At 36.5% G+C, this 21,413-nt stretch overlaps 1 protein-coding gene across 2 annotated transcripts in view; it reads right to left on the minus strand.

The window, feature by feature from the left end:
* Window positions 1–1,100: 1,100 nt before the first annotated feature.
* GIPC2 (GIPC PDZ domain containing family member 2) overlaps window positions 1,101–21,413 on the minus strand; it is a 29,368-nt gene continuing 9,055 nt past the window's right edge. For both annotated transcript variants that reach the window (XM_039356678.1, XM_039356679.1), the window contains exons 2-6: window positions 14,151–14,336; window positions 11,174–11,354; window positions 9,609–9,718; window positions 5,051–5,132; window positions 1,101–2,867 (exon numbers count right to left, since the gene is read on the minus strand). In XM_039356678.1, coding sequence (XP_039212612.1) covers window positions 2,722–2,867; window positions 5,051–5,132; window positions 9,609–9,718; window positions 11,174–11,354; window positions 14,151–14,336 — 705 coding nt within the window. In that variant the 3' untranslated portion in view covers window positions 1,101–2,721. The remainder of the gene's footprint in view (window positions 2,868–5,050; window positions 5,133–9,608; window positions 9,719–11,173; window positions 11,355–14,150; window positions 14,337–21,413) is intronic.

The following is a 21,413-nucleotide window of genomic DNA, read 5'->3' on the forward strand; positions in this document are numbered from 1 at the left end:
GGTACTCAATTGCTTTGAAACTCTTCACATTTGGTATATTCAGCATATTTTGATGTGAAAAATTTGTCCTGGTACTCATCGGTGTCAGCTGCCTTGTGACTCACTACATCAGGGGTCCCCAACCTTTTGAGCACCAGGGACCAGTTCCGTGGAGAGAGGTTTTTCTGCAGACCAGAGGGGGCGTGGTTTCATGTACTGCATGCATCCTGCAGATGGGGCTTTGCTTGTTTTGAGTGGACCACTTTCTGGCATGCCGCAGCCAGGTGCCAATCCACGGACCAGGGGTTGGGGACTCCTGCACTACATTATTCCTTATGGGGGGGAAATGTTTGTTACTCATCATTTTTGGCACTCATTGCACCTCCTGGAACCAATGAACAATGAGTGCCAAAGTATATTGTATAGGGCACTGGATCTAACTGGTGCATGAATATGTTTTCTGTAGCTTAAAATTCTATTTTCTTTGCATTTTATGAATTCCATCTGGAAGTACATTAATTAGCATCAAGGCAACTCATTGTCTTCATTCCTTGGCATGGCCAAGTCCATAGGATGAAAACGTATCATTGCCACCCCACATATCTTCCATGGACATCTTCTCACTAACCCATATGTGAGAAGGATAGGCCTCACACAAAGTGTATTATTTTGCAGGCACATTAAAAGGAAATGAGAAATGTATAAAATAAATTCTATGTAATCACCTCCTGGTCCAGCAGCATTGAAGCATGCGATTAAGGGAATTACCCAACATGCATTGTCCTAATAACACTAATAAATAAAATATTATCCATAACGCTTATTGTATATCTTTCTTATAAAATCTGCTGCCAGACTAGGGGCAAGGAAAAGTTCGTGGAAGATAAACTACATGTCAGTTGTTTGGGTTTGGTGTGCTTTGGAGATTGTGCTCTAGCAGTTTCTGTGATAAAAAAATAAATATTTACAACACATAGCAAGCAAAAAATGGCCCTTTTAAGACTTATTCTAGATAGCAAATTACTTGTCATGTTCCATTTAATAATGCCCATTTTGGTTGAAGAGAGAATTAATCTGAAATTATTACAAAGTTATTCCTCAAATCAAGAAAGGAAACAACATTTTTGAGAAAATATTTTATTTTCTTAACATTCAGGTATAAAGAAATTTGTGAAATTGTAATACAAGTATGTTCAAAGTATTTTACTCTAATGACTTATTTGGTGGGTTGTGAAATAAGCTTCACTTTATGAGACTCAGCTCAATATTTGTAACTTCTTTCAGCCCAACCATGGAAAAAAAAGGTTTTTTTATGCTTTTTGAAAAGCATAATCAAAACCTACTTGATTCATAATTGAATTAGAATCAGAATGAAAAATTAAGTAATTCATTTTAAAAGGGAGTAAAAATTTAATAGCATAATACAGTACAAAGTGTCATTTCTGTGTATGGTATATATATCTAAATTATGTATAGGAGAGAAAGAGATCAGAATTCAAGTTGGCAGCATTTTTTCATTTCAATAGGTGCTCTACATCAGTGTCAATTCCAACCAGTTTAAAGCAAAATGATTAAAATAGTATACTAGGTTCCTATTTTACATTATATCAGATCTACTGAAATGTAACATTGCAGTGATCTTGGCATTAAGTTGTTCTGCAAATGCACTTAGCAACAAACCAATTACAAGAACAGGAGAAAGAAAAATATTTTTTTTGAGGATAACTTTGAAATTAGCTTTAATAGGTATCCATCCCTATTTCTGATATTGTAAGATTATAAAAAAGATATTGTTCTGTTTACATTAGAAGTTCCAACTATAGAGGTTCCAACTATAGTAAGGTCAACTGATAGATTTCACACAAAAACTACCGGTATATTTATATAGGAGAGTCCACTGAAAATCTCAGCATTATCTCTATGTTCTCTTGACAAATGCAATGGTTTCATGGAATATAGGAACTGATTCATAGAGTTTAAAGCAGTAAATCATAGGTGGATTTTTTGTTTGTTTGTTTGGTATGGTTTAACTTTTGATGCCTTCAAGATATCCTTTGATCCTGGCAAATGTCTGGAAAAAATCCATGCAGTTTTCTTGGCAAGGATTTTGAAAGCGTTTTGCCATTGCCATCTGTCTAGAGCTGAGACACTTTGTTTATTTGATAAATTTATATGGCCACCTAATTCACACCCAGCCACCCGGCTGCAGTACAAAATTCTGTTCACTTCTCTGACACTGGACATACGTTAACTTGGCTTTGATGCTATTAGACTAACAGTCGTGCAGTCCAAACATAAAAACAATGAAAAAAGTACATTTTATTTCATGCAGCTGGTTAGACATTTTTTATGTCTTTACAGATAGTCCTTGACTTACAACCATTTTTTTAGTGGCCGTTCAAAGTTACAACAATACTGAAAAAATAGACGCTTATGACCATTGCAGCATCCCTAGGGTCACATGATCAAACTATGGGTGCTTGGCAACTAGCATATATTTATGTACATACACAAAGAAAATACTTGAATTTTGTTCAGCAAAGATTCGAAGTGAATATGTTAAATTAACTGCAAATCGGGCTACAAGTTTTGTACAAATATAATCCTACATTCATGTAATTTGTTCAGGTTTATAAATTTTAAATAGGTCTTTTTAGAATATTTGGTTCATATTCAATGCCGTGTACATGGCTACACACTGCTGTCACAGTACTCGAATACAATTCATGCCTTTCATTAAATTCACCCTTTCAAAGTATCACCTATGGCTCCCCATACATCAAAGACAAATTCATCTGGAAATGCAAAGTCTCCTAAAGCTGCATCAAGAGCTACTGCAAATTCATCTGGATTGTTCTTGCCTTTTCCGGCTTCTACCATAGTTGCAGCTAAATCAAGAGAGGGGAAAAGTCATCTATTATTTTTGTAGGCATATCAATATGATTGTAGTAGCTGAATTTTATATGAACAAACTTGGAATAATTGCATTTTATTAAATAAAAATGTAAAGTAAAAAGCAAAACATTTGTAAACTTCCAGAATTAATTAGAAAATGAAAGGTTAATTAAACTCTGTAGAATGTATTTAAGGCCAGGCCAACTAATCTTCTAAGGAGTTTTTATTTTCTTCAGGATTAAAGATTCAGCCCCACTTAGTAGAAATATCACCATCAATTTCAGCTGGGGGATAACAAAACCTGAGAACACAGGTTTTCTACTAGAGCTCTATCATCTTCTGTGCAGAAAAGACCACTGGAGAGCTAAAACTGTGTGGTTGGCACTTGGCAGTGCCTTATTTTTGATTCTTCAAGAACCAAACTCAGATCCTCTTTCGATCACAGCTTGAGTATCATGAACCACTATTACTTAGTGTTATCTAATTCACAGAATTGCTCATATCACAAGTGACAAGAGGAACAGGATGAACAGCAATATTTAAGGAGTGTTCTTCCTGTTTGCAGTCCCCACATTACCCAGACAGATCTTTCTAGAGAACTGGGGCCTTCTTGGAACTTTTTGTTTTTTTAAAAAAGGACTATTTGCCCACTGCATGTTGTAATGGAGTCAAAGGGGAGGGACAGAAGAAAGACTACCATTGTTTCAATTTAAACTTCAGAAATGTAATGGTATATTTTATATTCTAATAACACTTAAGAGTTTTCATAGAAGGAAATGTCTTTGACACCAAAAGGTGAATCTCAGCATAAAGGTTATTGGAAAATCTTATTTTCAATATTATAGTACACTAATATGGGACAGTCAGATACTGGCCTCTAATGGCTGTTAAGAAGAACTACAGTACTAGAAAATATTACAAATTCCTATTACATACTCAACTTTTTAAATTAAATACATATTTCATAATACAGATATCTATAATTACTCCAAATAAAAATTGGATTGATTTATTGTAAAAATAATTGTAAAAACTGATATTATGTTAAATAACAGATTTGAGATAGCTATTTATAATTAGGAGGTCTAAGACTTTATAATTATGTATTACACAGAGAGAGGATTTACTTATAATTGTTAAAGATTCTTAATTATGACAAACACTATGATTTTGTTGCTCTGATTTATATGCCTAATCTGTGCAGGGATGATTGCACAGATATAATGTACAACAAAATACGTTTAGTAATTGGTGTATGATTGCCCTGTGGCAAGTAATTGATCTTCAGAATTACAATCATATGCATGCACACAATGATTAAAAAAGAAAAAAAAGCAAGAGGCGGAATCTGATCTTAATGTTTAATAGTAGGCAACACATATGCTGCTACCACCTATCTATTGTTCAAATTGCCAATAGAATTCAAGTTATTTGGGAGGGGAATATATGGCTACAGTTCATAACCATTTGTTTGAAATGAACCTCCATTAAACTGAATGAGGCTTATTTCCAAGTAGATATACACATAATTGCCTTAACAGCCTAACATATCGTTAAACAGGAGTTCATGCTTCTAAAGCCAATCATAGCAATCAACCTTTCTAGTCAACCATGCAGTCTGATACATTAAGATCTGTGTTTTTTAGTCTAAGCAGTATAATGAGGATCCTAATAAATCAGGCTGCCATAAATAGATAATGGGTGCAAGTTTCAATACTGTACAACATTATTTTGCAGCAAATGAGGTCAGATAAGCAACCAAACTTTTCATGAAACAAGTTTTTCATTTCATAATTAAACTCATCTTCAATTGTTTAAAATACGATTTGTTAGAACCAGCACTGTGAGCAAATATTGAAATCTTATTGTCATATTTTATACATTTAAATGGGTGTCAAATAATTTAACAGAGTTCTCAAAGTATTAAGATGTGGGTATCTATCACATTTTAATAATTTGGGAACCTAATATGTTAAGTCATTTGTCATAATAGAAAATATTTTAAATTCAAGTTAAAGCTATAGAAATGTATCATAATTCTACATGCCTACCACACTGTTTTGGCTGGCAAAAAAAGTAAGAAATAATATTTTATAACACATTCAGAATATGTCTATATTAAAGTTCTGGCAGCTTAGCGGAACTAGAAATGAAGGGTTATTACATAAATACTAACCTAGTTCAAGATCTCTTATTCCCATGTACATTTCCAGAAGATCATCCACCTTTTTGGTAGCCTTTTCTTCAACATCTGAAAGCTTTACCAAAAGGAAGAAACAGAAATATAAACTATGCAATGAGTAATGCAAAATAGATGAGTTATAATATTTAAAAATTAAGTGAAATTTTTCAGTATCTTGCAATGCAACCATATCAATATTGATTCCAAACTAATTACTACTAAACCAGCTTTTCCCAACCTGGGCAATTTTAAGATATATAGATATCAATTCCAAAAATTCTTAGTAAATGGTCATGCTGGCTGGAAATTCTGGGAGCTGAAATCCACACACCTTGATGTTGCCCAAGTTGGAAAACATTACACTAAGCTAATTACATATAAATATTTTTTTCATATTATTTATTCCAATTCCCAAGCCTTGGGGACAGGGTATTTGTGATGCTCCACTTCACTTTTGGATGATTTATGTTTGGTGTCTTGTTCTCCAGTCAGCTGTCTATGTTTTTTTTTTTTATCATGGATTTTTAAATCTGTAAACTGCCCACAGCCGGGAGGCCTTGACATTTGATTAAAGAAATGAATAAAACTAAATTAAATACAGGTCCAGACTTCTGTGGTGCAGAATTTAATATCCCATAATGAGATGAGGAATTTCAATAATGAAAATTGTTGAACGATAATTGTGTGTCTGTCTACTGAACAATCAAGCTGAACTAAGAAATTCATATGTGACAGCGGGCCTCATTGCAAACTCAATCATAAAATGCAATGACACTAAAACTTCTTCAGAGCCTTTGGTGTCTGTTAGGGCTCTGCAGTGTATAATGTGAGAAGACAAAAAAGTGCTTCAGAGCATGCAGGATTGCTCCCATAACACTTTGTGTAATTCCTTGGTGCAGTTATCTTTTCCCATGATTGTACTGTTCCTTCAGAAGCAGCAAGTCATATTCAATAGGGGCCATGTATGGTCTTTCCCCAAAAAGCTATCATATAATACTGGACTTCATTGTTTTAACCAAAACTGAAGCTGAGTTTTATTGCCTGGATTTGGAATGTGTAACTAATAGTGGTAGGACAATCTAATGGAAAAAGAAATTAAAGGTGAGTAGGCGCTCTTAAAACTAAAAGTATAATTTTCAATGATGCCATTAAAGGGAAATAATATAGGATAGCAGAAAATGCAAATATGGTTGCAAAACTGTTTATAAACAAAAAGAAGACAAAAAGGTAAGCCCTCACTACTTGACTATTAACAGGTAAGTGACTACTATTGACTACTTTTGAGACTGGCAACTCCATTACTAAGAAAAACATCACATGACTATGACTTACAATTTTATTTCGACCTTCTCTATTAACTCTGATGCAAGTCAACTGCAAAGCACACAAATTCCCCAGAATTACAATTACGTGACAGCAGGATGTGGTTATGGTTGTAAATGCAAGGATTGGTAGCAAAGGTATTTTATTTACACAACTGTATCTTCAAATGGTTATAAAATGAGTCAGTCAGAAGCAAGAATTATGTCTCCGTGTGTGTCTGTGTATGTCTCTGTGTTAGAAAGAGGGACAAGTCACCAAGGAAGGGTACATATAGATAGCTTGGTATTATAAATATTGATGTAAATCTAAAGTTGGTAGTACATCAAAAGAGCTTCTTCAGTTACATTCATATATGTATGCCAGCAGTTCAGTCTAGATTGGAAAATGTTAATACATAGCATTTATGAAATGTATGCATTCCAATAGTTACCAAGAAGAACAGAATGAATAGAAAGATTAAAGCTTGAGACAAATAAAAACATAGTCAAAAAAACATCTATTTACTTTGAGTGAGTTTAAATCTCCAAAACCAGAGGAATTTATCCTTCAATATTGAATGAACTTTCTGATGAACTGGGAAATGTTATTATCTTTAAAAGACCCTGGGCAGTAGGTAAGTGAAGGGAAGCATAATCCTTTCTCTTCAAAAAGGAAAAAAAAGTTCATCCATGAAAATATAAATTAATATTGGGCCCTGCACTATTAATATGTTTATTAAGTACTTGGGTGAGGAAGTGAAAGAATGGTTATCAGATCTGCATCTGATAGAAAACCGAATGCTAATAATGCATTAATATCAGAATAAATCAAATGATCTTCTGGGGGAGGGCTAGGGAAATGGGACAAGAGTAATAGAATGAAGGTTAAAATAAATACAATAAATTCTATTCATTCAAGAAAAATAAATCAAATGTACAGGAACAGAACGAGGAATCTGGGTTGACAAAGAGTATTTGTGAAAAGGATCTTGGAATAGTAGTTGATGATACAGGTACTTATGACCACAATTGAATCCAAAATTTCTATTGCTAAGCGAGACAGATGTCAAATGAGTTTTGCTCCATTTTATGACCTTTTTTGCCACTGTTGCTAAGTGAATCACTATAGTTGTTAAGTTAGTTAAGTGAATCTGGCTTCTCCGTTCACTTTGCTTGTCAGAAGGTCGCAAAAGGTGATCCCATAACCCAGTGTTTCCCAAACTTGACAATTTTAAGGCATGTGGACTTCAACTCCCAGAATTCCACAGCCAGCGTTGCTGGCTGTGGAATTCTGGGAGTTGAAGTCCTCATGCCTTAAAATTGTCAAGTTTGGGAAACACTGCCATAACCCCAGGACACAGCAACCATCATAAGTATGGATCAGTTACCAAGTTCTGGATTTTGATCACATGACCCCGGGGATGTTGCAATGGTCATAAATGTGAAAAATGGTCATAAGTCACTTTTTAGTGCTGTTGTAACTTTGAATGGTGACTAATTGAGTTATTATAAGTTGAACACTACCTATAAACTGAATTGAAACAGCACAGTAAGGTGGGCAGAAAAAAATAATAATTAGGCTGCATCAGAGGAAACATAAATTCCACAAGTAATAAGTTCCACATTATTCTCCCTTGGTTAGACTTCAACTACTATATCCATTACAGGCAAATAAAGAGTCAGATAAATTAAAACAGGTCCTGAGAAGGACAATAAGGATGATGATCAAGGATTAGAAATTAAATCCTGTAAAGAAAGAATGAAAGAACTGAAAATGTCTATGGAGATTCTCAGTCATCTAGTCACGTTCGTTCCACAGGTGCTTTTTCAAGAGTTCAACTGGACTTCCTTGTTTTTCTCTGAAGACGTTTCGCTTCTCATCCAAGAAGCTTCTTCAGCTCTGACTGGGATGGTGGGGAATGGAAGGATTTATATTCAATGACAACACAGACCTTTCAGCAGTTCCAAGAAGGCTCCACATCCATTTGTACCACTCAGGTGACCTTGAGGACACAGATAAATCTCCAAGTGGCCTCAACGGCTCTCTAAAAGAATGAAATGACCAGCTGTCTGCAAGGAATATAAATCCTTCCATTCCCCATCACCTGAAATGATCTTTCACAAATAACAATGCCAAGACCTTTCTATCACCACAGAATGCAGGACACATTATAGATTTACACTGCAGGAAGGCAAAGACTGAAACCAAAAAAGCAAAGCAAAATGTGTGCAAACTGAGATGGGAGAGGCTTTGGAAAGGCTGGATTTGAGGATCTAAATCAGGGATTCTCAACCTTGGCAACTTTAAGACTTGTGGACTTCAACTCCCAGAATTCCTCAGCCAGCTTTGCTGGCTGAGGAATTCTGGGAGTTGAAGTCCACAAGTCTTAAAGTTGCCAAGGTTGAGAACCCCTGATCTAAATGATTTCTTCTAACTCTGCAATGTTATGATTCTACACACATTTTGCAGGCATTTTCTTTAGATAAACATAACCCAAAGAGATGACCTGTCCTGCTTTTTAGACATCTTTTGCCATTCCCAGGTGGTATAATTGCATTCCAGGAAATCTGGAGAGTCCCCGGAAGAAAAGACTATATATAAAATGCCTAAAATACTATCAAAAAGATATTCATGTAACTTCAGTAGCATTTGAAATATCAGCTATTCTGTAAATACATTCCTTTAAGAAGCATGGTAGATTACAATGCCAAGTCAAAGGTATTTCTGTCAATACACTTCAGTTTTCCAGTTTCCAGTTTCAGACATGAACCACCATAACGAAACCAACGTGAGTGCAGGTATCACAGTAAAGTGTATCACAATCTTGTGAAAAGATTTTTTTTAAATCTGTGAATAAAAAATTCCCGTCTCCTTTCCACTTACCTTTACTTTTTGCTTTCAATTTGCACTTATTACACCATTATTTTTAGTCAAAGCTCAACCTGAAATCTATATTTTAAGGAAGGGCTGTGCAACTTTCATTGCTGGAAATGGTATAGATCAGGGGTAGTCATAGTCAACCTTGGCTCTTTTATGACTTGTGGACTTCAACTCCATGGCTGGCTCAGGAATTCTGGGAGTTGAAGTCCACAAGCCATAAAAGAGCCAAGGCAGCAACGGAAGAAATGAGGCAATTGCCAAATTCACCAGGGTGAAGACACTCTTTGCAGTTATAACTATAGTTTAATGGCTTCCAAACTGGAACAAAAATCTGCCTTCAGGACAAAGATTTATGAATTTAAAAACTCACCATTTCTTCTACTGTAGCAGAACCTTTGGATCTTAGTCGAAGAGTCTCTCTTCCTCGGCAGATTTTTTCCTCTGCAAAAGTTCCACTTTTTGACCTTGGCTCGATAATTTCTGCAATAAATATACGTTTCCCAAATTCTAATTCAACTCTGAATATAGTTATACTTCTTTTCAAGATGAACAATATCAAACCCAAACTTAGGATGAAATAGGATGAAATTTGGCAATCTATTAATTTAACTCAGAACTGGATTTAAGCTGGAGATTACTTTAGCAGTTGCAGAGTCATTAAGACATTTTTAATGGGGCCAAGAGACCCATACATTTTATAGATGGGTAGATTGGGAAGTTTATGATTCAGTCAACAATGACTAGCTTGTAGTAATTTTAAGATAAAAATATTTTGTCAAAACAGGGGTTATAAAAATCATCATATTAATCAATTTGTCTATCTCACCCATACCTGCTTAAAATAATCTGTTTTGTACTGAACTTTCCTATTATCTAACTAAATTGATTCAGTCTCAGTACTCTTTTCAAGGACATCAAATACTCAATATGAGTCTAACCCGTATGATTTTACCACACCTGTTGTTAATAGCAACTTAATTTCAATGTGCAATTTCCTCACTTTATAGCAGGGGTGGCAAACTGCCAGCCTACAGGCTGAACCCGTCACACGGAAGCCGCACCGACCCCATTGCTGACAATGGCAAAACAGTCCCGAGTTTGACATGTCTGCTTTATAGCTTTGGACTTGAAAATCTTCCCCCCAAAAATTAGTTGGCAAAGGCAAACTACTGGAGATGCAGCTGTAATTCTTGTTGACTTCTCATCTTAATTTTGTGCTTCCACAAAATGTAAGCTGCGCTTCCAGGTATAAGACTGCCCAATTAACTGAACAGTTCTCATCCAGCAATGCTTTGACAGTAAGAGTTGTCATAGCAAAGAAACTCCTGTATTTCCTGAAAAAATTAGATGCTGCTCCAATTAAAAGTAAGAATCTCATTTCCCACATTGTTGAAAAGCTATTTATATATTTACTGAAAATTTGTAATGTCTGCAACTCAGATCCAGTATGACTGTGTAATTGAATGTTAACTAAATTACAAAAAAAGAGTAAATGGTGATTCTTTCAATCCTCCTTAAAGGGCTGTAAATACATAGCTAGTGGGGATTAATTGAAGTAGATTGGCAGATCTGAAAAAATATTGTCGAGAGGGCCCTAATGCATTTGAAACGAGATAAATTTGAAAGCATATTGCCTTCATCATTTTATTTAACTTCTGTCTTTATTTTAAATCAGGCTGCCCAACCAAATTAAATTTAATACAATCCATGAACCATGCTGGGCTTGATAATCCCTTTTTGTATGTGCCAGAAAGAAATAAAAGTATTTGAGCTTCATGTGAACTTGTCTCCGTAATAATTAGTGTAACAGAGTGTAAGGTATGGAAAGACAGCTTTAAACCTTATGATTAAGTAGCTTAATTGTGATGAGGATAGTTTTATTCTATTGTAATAAGATTATTGGTACAATTTTTTGGGTGGATATGTTCCACTCACCAAATGATTTCATAGGTTCTATCAGTTTTAATGTAAATGTCTGACCCTTCTTCAAGTCCTTTAAATTCTTAGCCACTTCATAATGACGATAGCCTGCTACGTTTTTTTCATTTATAGATTCTATGTGGTCACCAACACATATCACTTTTATTTGGTCAATAAGACTTCCTGCTTTAATTCTCTGCAGACAAAAACAATTTTACATATATTATGATGGATTAAAAAAAATAGTCTGGTCCAGAAAATTATGAACTACAAATATGAACATGAAGAGTCTCACATTTTTTGCCAGGACCCTTCTATCCAAAATCCAATGGAAGATAGGCAAGAAAAGATATTTTCATTCTCTTTATATCCAGGAAGTTAAGAAAAAGTCAGTAGTCTCTTGTGTCTATCATCTTTACACTAACCTCTTCTAGTCTGCTCTTACTGGCTTGAAGAAATTTTCAGGACATTTGGGAGTATCATTAGAAAGAAGGGCAGGAAAAACCCAATGATGAAACATTACCATGTTTCTCTGAAAATAAGACCCAGTCTTATTTTATTTTGCTTCCAAAAGAGGCACAAGGTCTTATTTTGGGGGGGGTGTCTTTTTCATTCACCTTGCAGCAGCAGCATCAACAGTCCTGCCCAGCTGGTCTACTTCTTCTATGGCTGAAGGAGCAGCTTCTTTCTGCAGCTGAGAATGGAGCTCCAGCCTGCATTTCGCCATCAGAAGCCTTTCCGGAAGGCTTCTGCAGCCAAGAACTGAGCTACGGATAGCTCAGTTCTCAGCTGCTGAGGCCTTCCGGAAAGGTCTTTGACTAAGATGACCAACCGTCCTCCTTTAGGGAGGACAGTCCTCCTTTTGTAAGTTCTGTCCTCCCTCAAAAAGTGTCCTCCTTTTCGATATTTGAAGACTAATCTGCAGGGCTTTTTTTTCCTCATAAAACACTCAGAACGGGGTTCCGGCACCTTTTTTTGATGGTTTTTTTTTCAACTTTTGTAGCTGTGCTACTCTCACTATTGGCTTTCGAAAGCCAATAGGAATTGCTGCTGAGCGCGCCAAAACACCTGCCTGGCAAACTTTGCACATGCAAGTTGTCTGTATTATTGTTGCAATGAATAAAATGTTTCTTTTATTTACGATATTTTTTTCTTCAATTTATTTGTGTCCTCCTTTTCATTGTAAAAAAGTTGGTCACCTTATCTTTGGCTACAAAATGCAGGCTGGAGCTCCATTCTCAGAAGCAGAATGAAGCTGTTCCTTCGGCCGCAGAAGAAGTGAGCCGGTGAGGCAAGTGTCAATCCATGGGAAGCCTGGCTGCAACAGTAAGCTCTAACCCCGCCACCCCCACTATAGTTTGATTTTTAAGCGTGCGCCTCGCCTCAAAACTAGGGCTTATTTTTTGGTAGGGATTATATTAGGTTCACCCCCAAAAATCAAGCTAGGGCTTATTTTCAGGGTAGGTCTTACTTTTGGGGAAACGTGGTAGGTACTACATAGGTAATATCTGCAAAACATACAAAGCAGTTCAGAATTTATATTCAACAAAGCATATTCCATAGCATTCCAAACAGCTATAATAATAAATGTACAGCACACATCAAGATCTTATGGGAAGGCCAGGTTTTCCATTCTTCTACATTGACAACTTTAGAAAAGGAAAACAGATTTGCCTCCATTTTCAATATTTTGATTTTTTTTAATTGTATCTTTTAAGACAAATGTTAGCAATTTCCTTTGATTCTATGTAAGTTACTTCTGAGGATCAGAGAATATAATTTAATTTTCATCTCCTCCTCAAAGATAAAAACGGCTATAGGGAAGCTGTAATCATCTAAATCTTATCAAAGCCAAAATCCTGGAATAGGAGTTAATTCACCCTATTTCATTTTTTTGATCTACAAATAAAGTGATCAAACTGTATAATATTAGAGAAAAATGAGAAATTTTTTAAAAAGTTCAGTATTAGTCTATCAATATATGATTGACAGGGAGATATGTCCACTCTGCAGCCCTTAACTTCCCTCTCTTGGCTTCTCTCCAAAGGAAGGTGACCAGGATGGAAAAAAACTTGCTCAGAAGAAGAACTATTTGACAGCAAAATGTAACTGACAGGAGAAATGATGAACTTTTCCAGAACAAATAGGAGTGAAAAAAAGAATATAATAGTTATTATGCAGTAAAAAAATATGCTAAAAAAAATGCTTGGTCTCTTATCTCCACTCTGAGTAATATAACATATGTTTCTGTTGAAATTATGGGCTAGATTATGCAGATATGCATAACGTCAGCCTGATCATTGTGTTTTAAAGACAATTAAAAATGATCATGATAGAATAAGGATCAAATGCACACAAAATACAGCATACAGACATATGGTTTGTCATATGCTAAAGTGTCTTTTTCATAACAGAAATGTTCTGTTTTTAAAAAAGAAATGGCTCTATCGGATATTCCTTTTCCTCTAAGTGTTCACTCAAGAAATAATGCCAGTATTAGGCTTTCAAGCCATTCACTTTAGGAGTTACTCAACACAGTTTCAATGCTATCACCATAAATTAATGAAATAAATTGATATGTTCATGTTTCTCATACAGGGGGTCTTTGACTTACAACAGTTCATTTAGTGACCATTCAAAGTTACAACGGCACTGAAAAAATGACATATGACCATTTTTCACGCTTAGCACCGCTGTAGCATCCCCATGGTCATGTGAACTACATTCAGAGGCTTGACAACTAATTCATATTTATGATGGTTGCAGTGTCCTGGGATCGTGCGATCCCCTTTTGCAACTTTCTGACAAGCAAAGTCAATAGGAAAGCCAGATTCACTTGACAACCGTGTTACTAACTTAACAAATGTGGCAAGAAAAGTCGTAAAGTGGAACAAAACTCACTTAACAAGTTTCTCACTTAGCAACATATATTTTGGGCTCAATTGTGGTCAAACATTGAAGACTACCTGTATTCACTTCATCCCCAACCTACCTTTATGAAGGCACATCCATTTCCATTATCAGTAATGGTAAGTCCAAGTGAATCTTCTGATTTGAAAACATCCACTTCTTTTTTTATTCCTTTGACATGAGCAAATATAAAGTCTTCAAGACCAATTTGCACACCCAAAAGCTTGTTCATATCAATTTTGTGTGTATTCAATGTGCAAAACATGATCTATAAAGCCAAGAGGGAAACAGATGTATGTTAATTACTTTTCAAAGAGATATCCTTTCCCGAAATCATAGGACACCTAAATAATTGTCCAATGGCAACAAGAGTAAGTTACAATATTCTAGAAAAGTCACCATGCTATGTATTATTGTGATTTCTTAACTTAGATGTGTATTAATTATAAAATCCATTCAATGCCCAAAGCCTGTGATTTGTTGCCAAGCTTTATTGCAGGAAGCAGAATGAGTGCTATTTGATATAAACAGAAATAATTCAATATACTGCTGCTGTAAAAATGTTATACTGTACATTTCATAATGAGTCCCCAAATTCCTGTAAGAATTATATCACAAAATAAAAAAAAATGCTATTTAAAATAAGGTCCTTCCAGATCACCAAAAGTCAATAACCAGCAAAATAATATGCTGCATGAGAATTCTTAGCCTAGTACCACTCCTGAGTGACATGTCCCTTAGCCCACAGGATCCAGTGGTATGGTTCCTATGGAATGGTACAGAAAATATTGAGATATTTAGATCATATGCCTATTGCAATTATTATAATTGTAATACTATACTCTTGGGAAGGACTTGATAGGCAGACTGAAATGCCAAATTCATTCTGAACTTCTGGCTGACTGTGCAATAAACCAAAATAATACAATATCATATAATTATTATATTATAATTATTATTTAAAATGCAACATTGGAAAATATAAATGCATTTATAACTGCTATGAAGAAGAATGGAAGCCACTTTATGTCTTTTTTTCTTTTTCTCTCTTTCTTCTGTCTTTTCTATTTCTTTCTTTACATCACATTTCTTTAATTTGTTCACTTTTCCTTTTTTAAAAAAATGCATTGTTTTTATTCTATACAAATTTAATTAATTAAAATTAATTAAAACACAATTTTGAATAAGTCTTTTTTAAAATAATATTGATTAACAATTACATTATACAGATGAAACTAATGCATACCAGGAAAAAAATAAGTGCAATGAAAAAGAAAAAGAAGAGAAAAATTAAAAAACAAAGGAAAAATAAGTAACTTCCTCTTTTGTTCTGGCAAGTGTAAATAAATTAATTTAATTTAATTTTTCCTCTTCCACCAAAACAAGTTTCAAAAGTTTTAGCTGACAACAATTAAAGTTTCTCATTCTGTTTACCAGAATTATCCAAAACTATCTGCCAGTTTCTATTTAAAGAAATAGCTTGTTTCTTATTCATTCCAATTTAATCTGGAAAGTTTCCAGAATCCTAAGCCTGCTGGAATTTTTCTAAATAAGCTTGCAATAATTCTGACAGAGAACAGTCCAGCTGCTCCCGTGGTGAGTGTCGGATGCTTTCAATTGTGCTAGCTTTTCATGCTGTTTTTGTATTCCAGAGTTTGCAGTCTATTTGCTTCTCTCAGAATAAGCAGGCCTTGAGGCTTCCCCTACCCCCACAATGCCCATATGCTCTGTCTTAGCGCTGATAAAAGCTCTTTCGCTATTGGGTGAGGGATCTACAAATGAGTGTGGCCACATGAATCACAGGTCTGCATTTCCACTTTGCTCCCCACGGCTCATCCCTGGAGGACACAAGACAGGAGTCAGGTAATCCTCATCTCTTCGGGAGTAGGACACCCGAAGGCCACTTCAAGGGGAGTGATGGAGGGCATTATTTTTTTTGAACTATCATCTGGGTGACATGTCACTCAGCCCACAGGATCCAAAGTCCAACTGACAGGAATGGATCTGCTCAATTTGTGCTCTGACTGCCCCCACTAGTCATAAATCAAAGAAGCCTCACTTTGGCCGCCTTTCTTCCCATGAAAGGAACCCATATATCTTGTCCACTTCTCTGTACATAGTATAAGCATTTCCTTACTGGACTAATAGACTTCCCTGGCCCACAACTGGGTGATGAACTGCAATGGGCTCCCCCAGGAGTGTGTTTCTCCTCTGTCTTATTTTGTTGTGTGTTCTCTCCCAGGGAATACCAGCTAGTATTTATCTTCCATTGGCTCTTCGGTTGTCCTTGTTCTTTGAAGATATAGGGATGAACTCACCCTTTGCCAGCTGTTCCATATTCCATGACTGATATGATCCATGAAGGATGCCATGCAGCAGTCCTAGATGAGCACTCAAATAGTTGCCCATCAAACTCAGGCCCCCAAGTTGACATGGAGCTGGAAACAACTAAGTCCTTAAATTTGAAAAATACCCAATACTGTTGCAAAGTGCTCTTTTCACCCTACCTCCCAACAATATCAACCACAAGGACTTCAGATAAAGCAAAAGGTGGTGCCATGTTTTTATGTAGGGTGCAGAAACAAATCATAGATACATTCTATATATATGTGACAGAAAGCAACAAATCAAACAGTGAAGATATTGATTAGACATCAGAAAAGATAGACATTGTTAAAACATGATGCATCCCCTCCTTTCCCTCCCAGATTTGTTTCTTTAACACCTGCAACACTCAAGGACTTCAGACTACAGCTCTAATGTGTGATCAGCGGTCCCTGAAAGGGCTAGTTTTTGCACATCAAAGGAAATGGCTTTGGCACAAAGGAAAAACATGGCATGGAATGCCATGTTAAAATGACAATATCACCTTTTATTAAAATGCTAATAATAAACCTAAAATTCTACCTAATTCCTGAACATTAAGTCCAACTTTTTATATGCTACATCATATCAGCACTTAAGACACTTTTTAGTTCACAAACGCTACAGTCTTATGTATGATAAAGAAAATCTTGAAAGTAATGGCTTCATAATAATATTTATTTATGTAATTAAAAAGGAACAGAATAAAAAAGCATTTAATTTAACTACATCATCTTTCACTCCAAAGCTTCTATTTGTTACATTTAAGAGCAAGGTATTTCACCCGAAGTTATTCTTCAACTAGGGTTTTAACTTCTGCAATAAACTTTGTACTTCCTGCAGTCAATCGTAAAGTGTTGAGTTGCTTATTAAAAAAAGTTCTATCCTTTCAAAATGAACTATATACTGTATTTATTTCAATGTGAGTCAAGGTGTGTACATACTTCAAAGGAAAAAAGGCCATCTGCCTGCCAATGCACAGTTCTACTACATAAACTATGACCTTCATTGTATATACACTATATAGCTTGGATTTTGATAGACTGCATTATATCACCCATGCCCCGGACAGCTGAAAATTGACTCATTTGTTGGTATAAACCCCCAGATCTTCATTATTTTATCAGTGGCATATATGTACTAATTGCTACTTTCGCCTTCATTTTTCTTAATTTAAAACTTAATGTGTTCTAAATTTACCAGGCTGTAAAAGACACATTAAGGAATATTACTGTGTAGGTCAATCTCAGAAGAGGGGGGGGGTCTTCATTTTTTTTTCAAGATTCCAAAGTATATTGAAAAAAAATTCTAGAGTTATAGCAAACCCATATAGCAAATCTTATAGTACTCACTTATGGCATAAGTTATTGTGAACTATAGTTCATCGGTTGCCTAAACAGTAAATCTATCCATATATCTATATCCATATCCCTATTTAGAGTCTGAATGGTGTAGTCTTTAAAGTGCTGGACCAGAACTAGGGAGATTTCTATTTATTTATTAAATAGGTTTATTTGACCACTCAACCAATAAACAGAGCCCAGATCAAGTATACTCTTGAGCTTGGAAACTTCTAGTCACTCCTACACAGGTCAGCCTATTTTAGTGGGGAAACTGGAAAAGAGCTGATGTAGTTCCCATCCTCAAAAAAGGAAAAAAAAATGGATCCAGGAAATTACAGACCTATCAGCCTGACCTCAATACCTGGGAAGATCCTGGAAAAGATAATCAAACAACGAATCAACGAACACCTAGAGGCAAACAAAATCATTACTAAAAGCCAACATGGGTTTGTCAAAAATAGATCATGCCAGACAAATCTTATTGCATTCTTTGACCAAGTGACAAAATTATTGGATCAGAGGAATGCTGTGGACATAATTTACTTGGACTTCAGTAAGGCATTTGATAAAGTAGATCACAACCTACTACTTGACAAGATAGAAAAATGTGGGGTAGACAGAACCACCACCAGATGGATCCGTAGCTGGCTGACCGGCCGTACTCAGCGAGTGGTCCTCAATGGAACTGCATCTATATGGAGGGAAGTGTGTAGTGGGGTGCCCCAGGGCTCTGTTCTGGGCCCAGTACTCTTCAACGTCTTCATCAACGATTTGGATGAAGGGATAGATGGGGAACTCATCAAATTTGCAGACGACACCAAGCTGGCAGGAATAGCCAACACTCCAGAAGACAGGCTTAAGATACAGAAGGATCTGGACAGACTTGAACACTGGGCACTAACTAACAAAATGAAATTCAATGGTGAAAAAAGCAAGGTTCTACATTTAGGCAAGAAAAACCAAATGCACAAGTACAGCATAGGTGGCACCATGCTCAATAATAGTAACTGTGAGAGGGACCTCGGAGTCCTAGTAGACAATCACCTAAATATGAGCCAGCAGTGTGCTGCAGCTGCCAAAAAGGCCAACACAGTGCTAGGCTGCATTAACAGAGGGATAGAATCAAGATCACGTGAAGTATTAATACCACTTTCAATGCCTTGGTAAGGCCACACTTGGAATACTGCATCCAGTTTTGGTCACCACGATGTAAAAAAGATGTTGAGACTCTAGAAAGAGTACAGAGAAGAGCAACAAAGATGATTAGGGGACTGGAGGCTAAAACATATAAGGAACGGTTGCGAGAATTGGGTATGTCTAGTTTAACGAAGAGAAGGACAAGGGGGGACATGATAGCAGTATTCCAATATCTCAGGGGCTGCCATAAAGAAGAGGGAATTAAGCTATTTTCCAAAGCACCTAAGGCAGGACAAGAAGCAACGGGTGGAAACTAGTCAAGGAGAGAAGCTTCCTGACAGTGAGAACAATTAATCAGTGGAACAGCCTGCCTCCAGAAGCAGTAAATGCTCCAACACTGGAAGTTTTTAAGAAGAGACTGGACAGCCATTTGTCCGAAATGGTGTAGGGTTTCCTGCCTGAGCAGGGGGTTGGACTAGATGACCTCCAAGGTCCCTTCCAACTTTATTACTATTACTATTACTAACTAGGAGGAATATATCTCTTTTTTATATATATAAATTTTATTAGTTTTTATAGGGTTAGGGATAAGGTGGAGTCGGGATTAGGGTTGGGATTTGGGTTAGAGTTAGGGTTGGGGTTGGGGTTTTTCCAAATAACATTTTTAATATTAGCAAACAGCATAATGTCTGGGTACATGTATTTAACTCACAACAATAGATATAGTTAATTATCATAAACAATATGTTAATTCATCACTCAATAGCTTTCTTCTTGCTAATATATATTCAAAATTACATATCACATTCCTTTCTCTCTGACTCGTTTTTCTAGCCATTGATAGAAATTATTCCATGTTCTAAAGTACATTGAGTCTTCTTTCTCTTTAATCTTTAAAGCAGTGGTTCTCAACCTGTGGGTCGGGACCCCATTTGGGGTCGAACGACCATTTCACGGGGGTCGCCAAACAACACAGTCCGCCATTGTTTCCCCCTTTTCCTTAGCTGTGCTACTCCCTTTTATTCTATTGGCTTTTGAAAGCCAATAGAATAGACTCTCTTGAATAGAGTCTAATTCTATTGGCTTTCAAAAGCCAATAGGAATTGTCCAGGCTGTCTCTGCCCTGCTGAGCCTGCCAAAAGTCCCATTCTGCAAACGGTGCTTCACCAGTTGAGTAGTCCTCGACTTATGACTGGTTGAGTAGTCCCCGACTTACAACCAGTTGGGGGTCACGGCATTAAAAAGGTTGAGAACCACTGCTTTAAAGTCAGTCTATGCATTTCTGCACATTCTAGGATTTTCTTAATTAGTACTTCTTCAGTTGGTAAATTTTCATCTTTCCAATGTTGAACAAATACAATTCTTGCTGCCGTTAATATGTGTAGTATTAGATATCTGCAATCTTTCTCATAATTAACTTCTATTATTCCTAACAAAAATAATTCTGGTTTAAAGTCTATTTGTTTTTTAGCCATTTTCTCCAGCCATAAATGCATTTTAAGCCAAAATCTTTTTGCTTTGGACATGTCCACCAGATATGATAATAATCAGACAGAACTAGGGAGATTTCTATTTATTTGCTAAATAGGTTTATATCACCACCCAACCAATAAACAGAGCCCAGATCAAGTATACCCTTGAGCTTGGAAACTTCTAATCACTCCTACACAGATCAGCCTATTTTAGTGGGGAAGCTAGGAGGAATATATCTCTTCATTCCCAATGAATGACAAGCAAAGTATACATCTAATACATTTTTTAAAAAAATCAAAGCAAAGGATATATACTATGTTTCCCCGAAAATAAACCCAGTCTTTTTTTTTTGCCTCCAAAAGAGGCATCAGGTCTTACTTTGGGGGGGGGGTGACTTTTCCACAGTCTCACCTCGCTGCAGCGGCACCAACAACCCTACCCAGCCGGCCCACTTCTTCTGTTGTTGAAGGAAATGCCTCTGCAGCTGAGAATGGAGCTCTGGATTGGCGCGTGCAGTGCCCCTCGGCCCGCATTTCGCCGACAGAGGCCTTCCAGAAAGGCTTCTGCAGCAAAGCTACGAATTGAACCTGTAGCTCGGTTCTCAGCTGCAAAGGCCTTTCCAGAAAACCTCTGATGGCAAAATGAAGGCCGGGGGTACCACAAAAAAAGTGGGCTGGCAAGGCAAGGCAAGTGTCGATTCAAGGGAGGCCTAGCTGCAATGGTAAGCAGGGGCAGGTATGTGGGGCATCTCCACCCACCCCCCACCCCAGGGCTTATTTTTGGAGTAGGGCTTCTATTAGGCCCACCCCAAAAAATCAAGCTAGGGCTTATTTTCAGGCTAGGTCTTACTTTCGGGGAAACATGGTATATAAGGTAGTTCACCTTCTTAACGATGATAATAACCTTATTAAAGGTAAAAGTTTTCCCTGTCCAGTCATGTCCAATTCTAGGGGCAGTACTCATGTCCATTTCTTAGTGAAGGGAGCCAGCATTGTCCAAAGACATTTGCATGGTCATATGGCCAGCGT

This window comes from Crotalus tigris, unplaced genomic scaffold, assembly GCF_016545835.1.
Source record: "Crotalus tigris isolate CLP2741 ecotype Arizona unplaced genomic scaffold, ASM1654583v1 scf7180000018826.840336, whole genome shotgun sequence".
Taxonomy (NCBI): domain Eukaryota; kingdom Metazoa; phylum Chordata; class Lepidosauria; order Squamata; family Viperidae; genus Crotalus; species Crotalus tigris.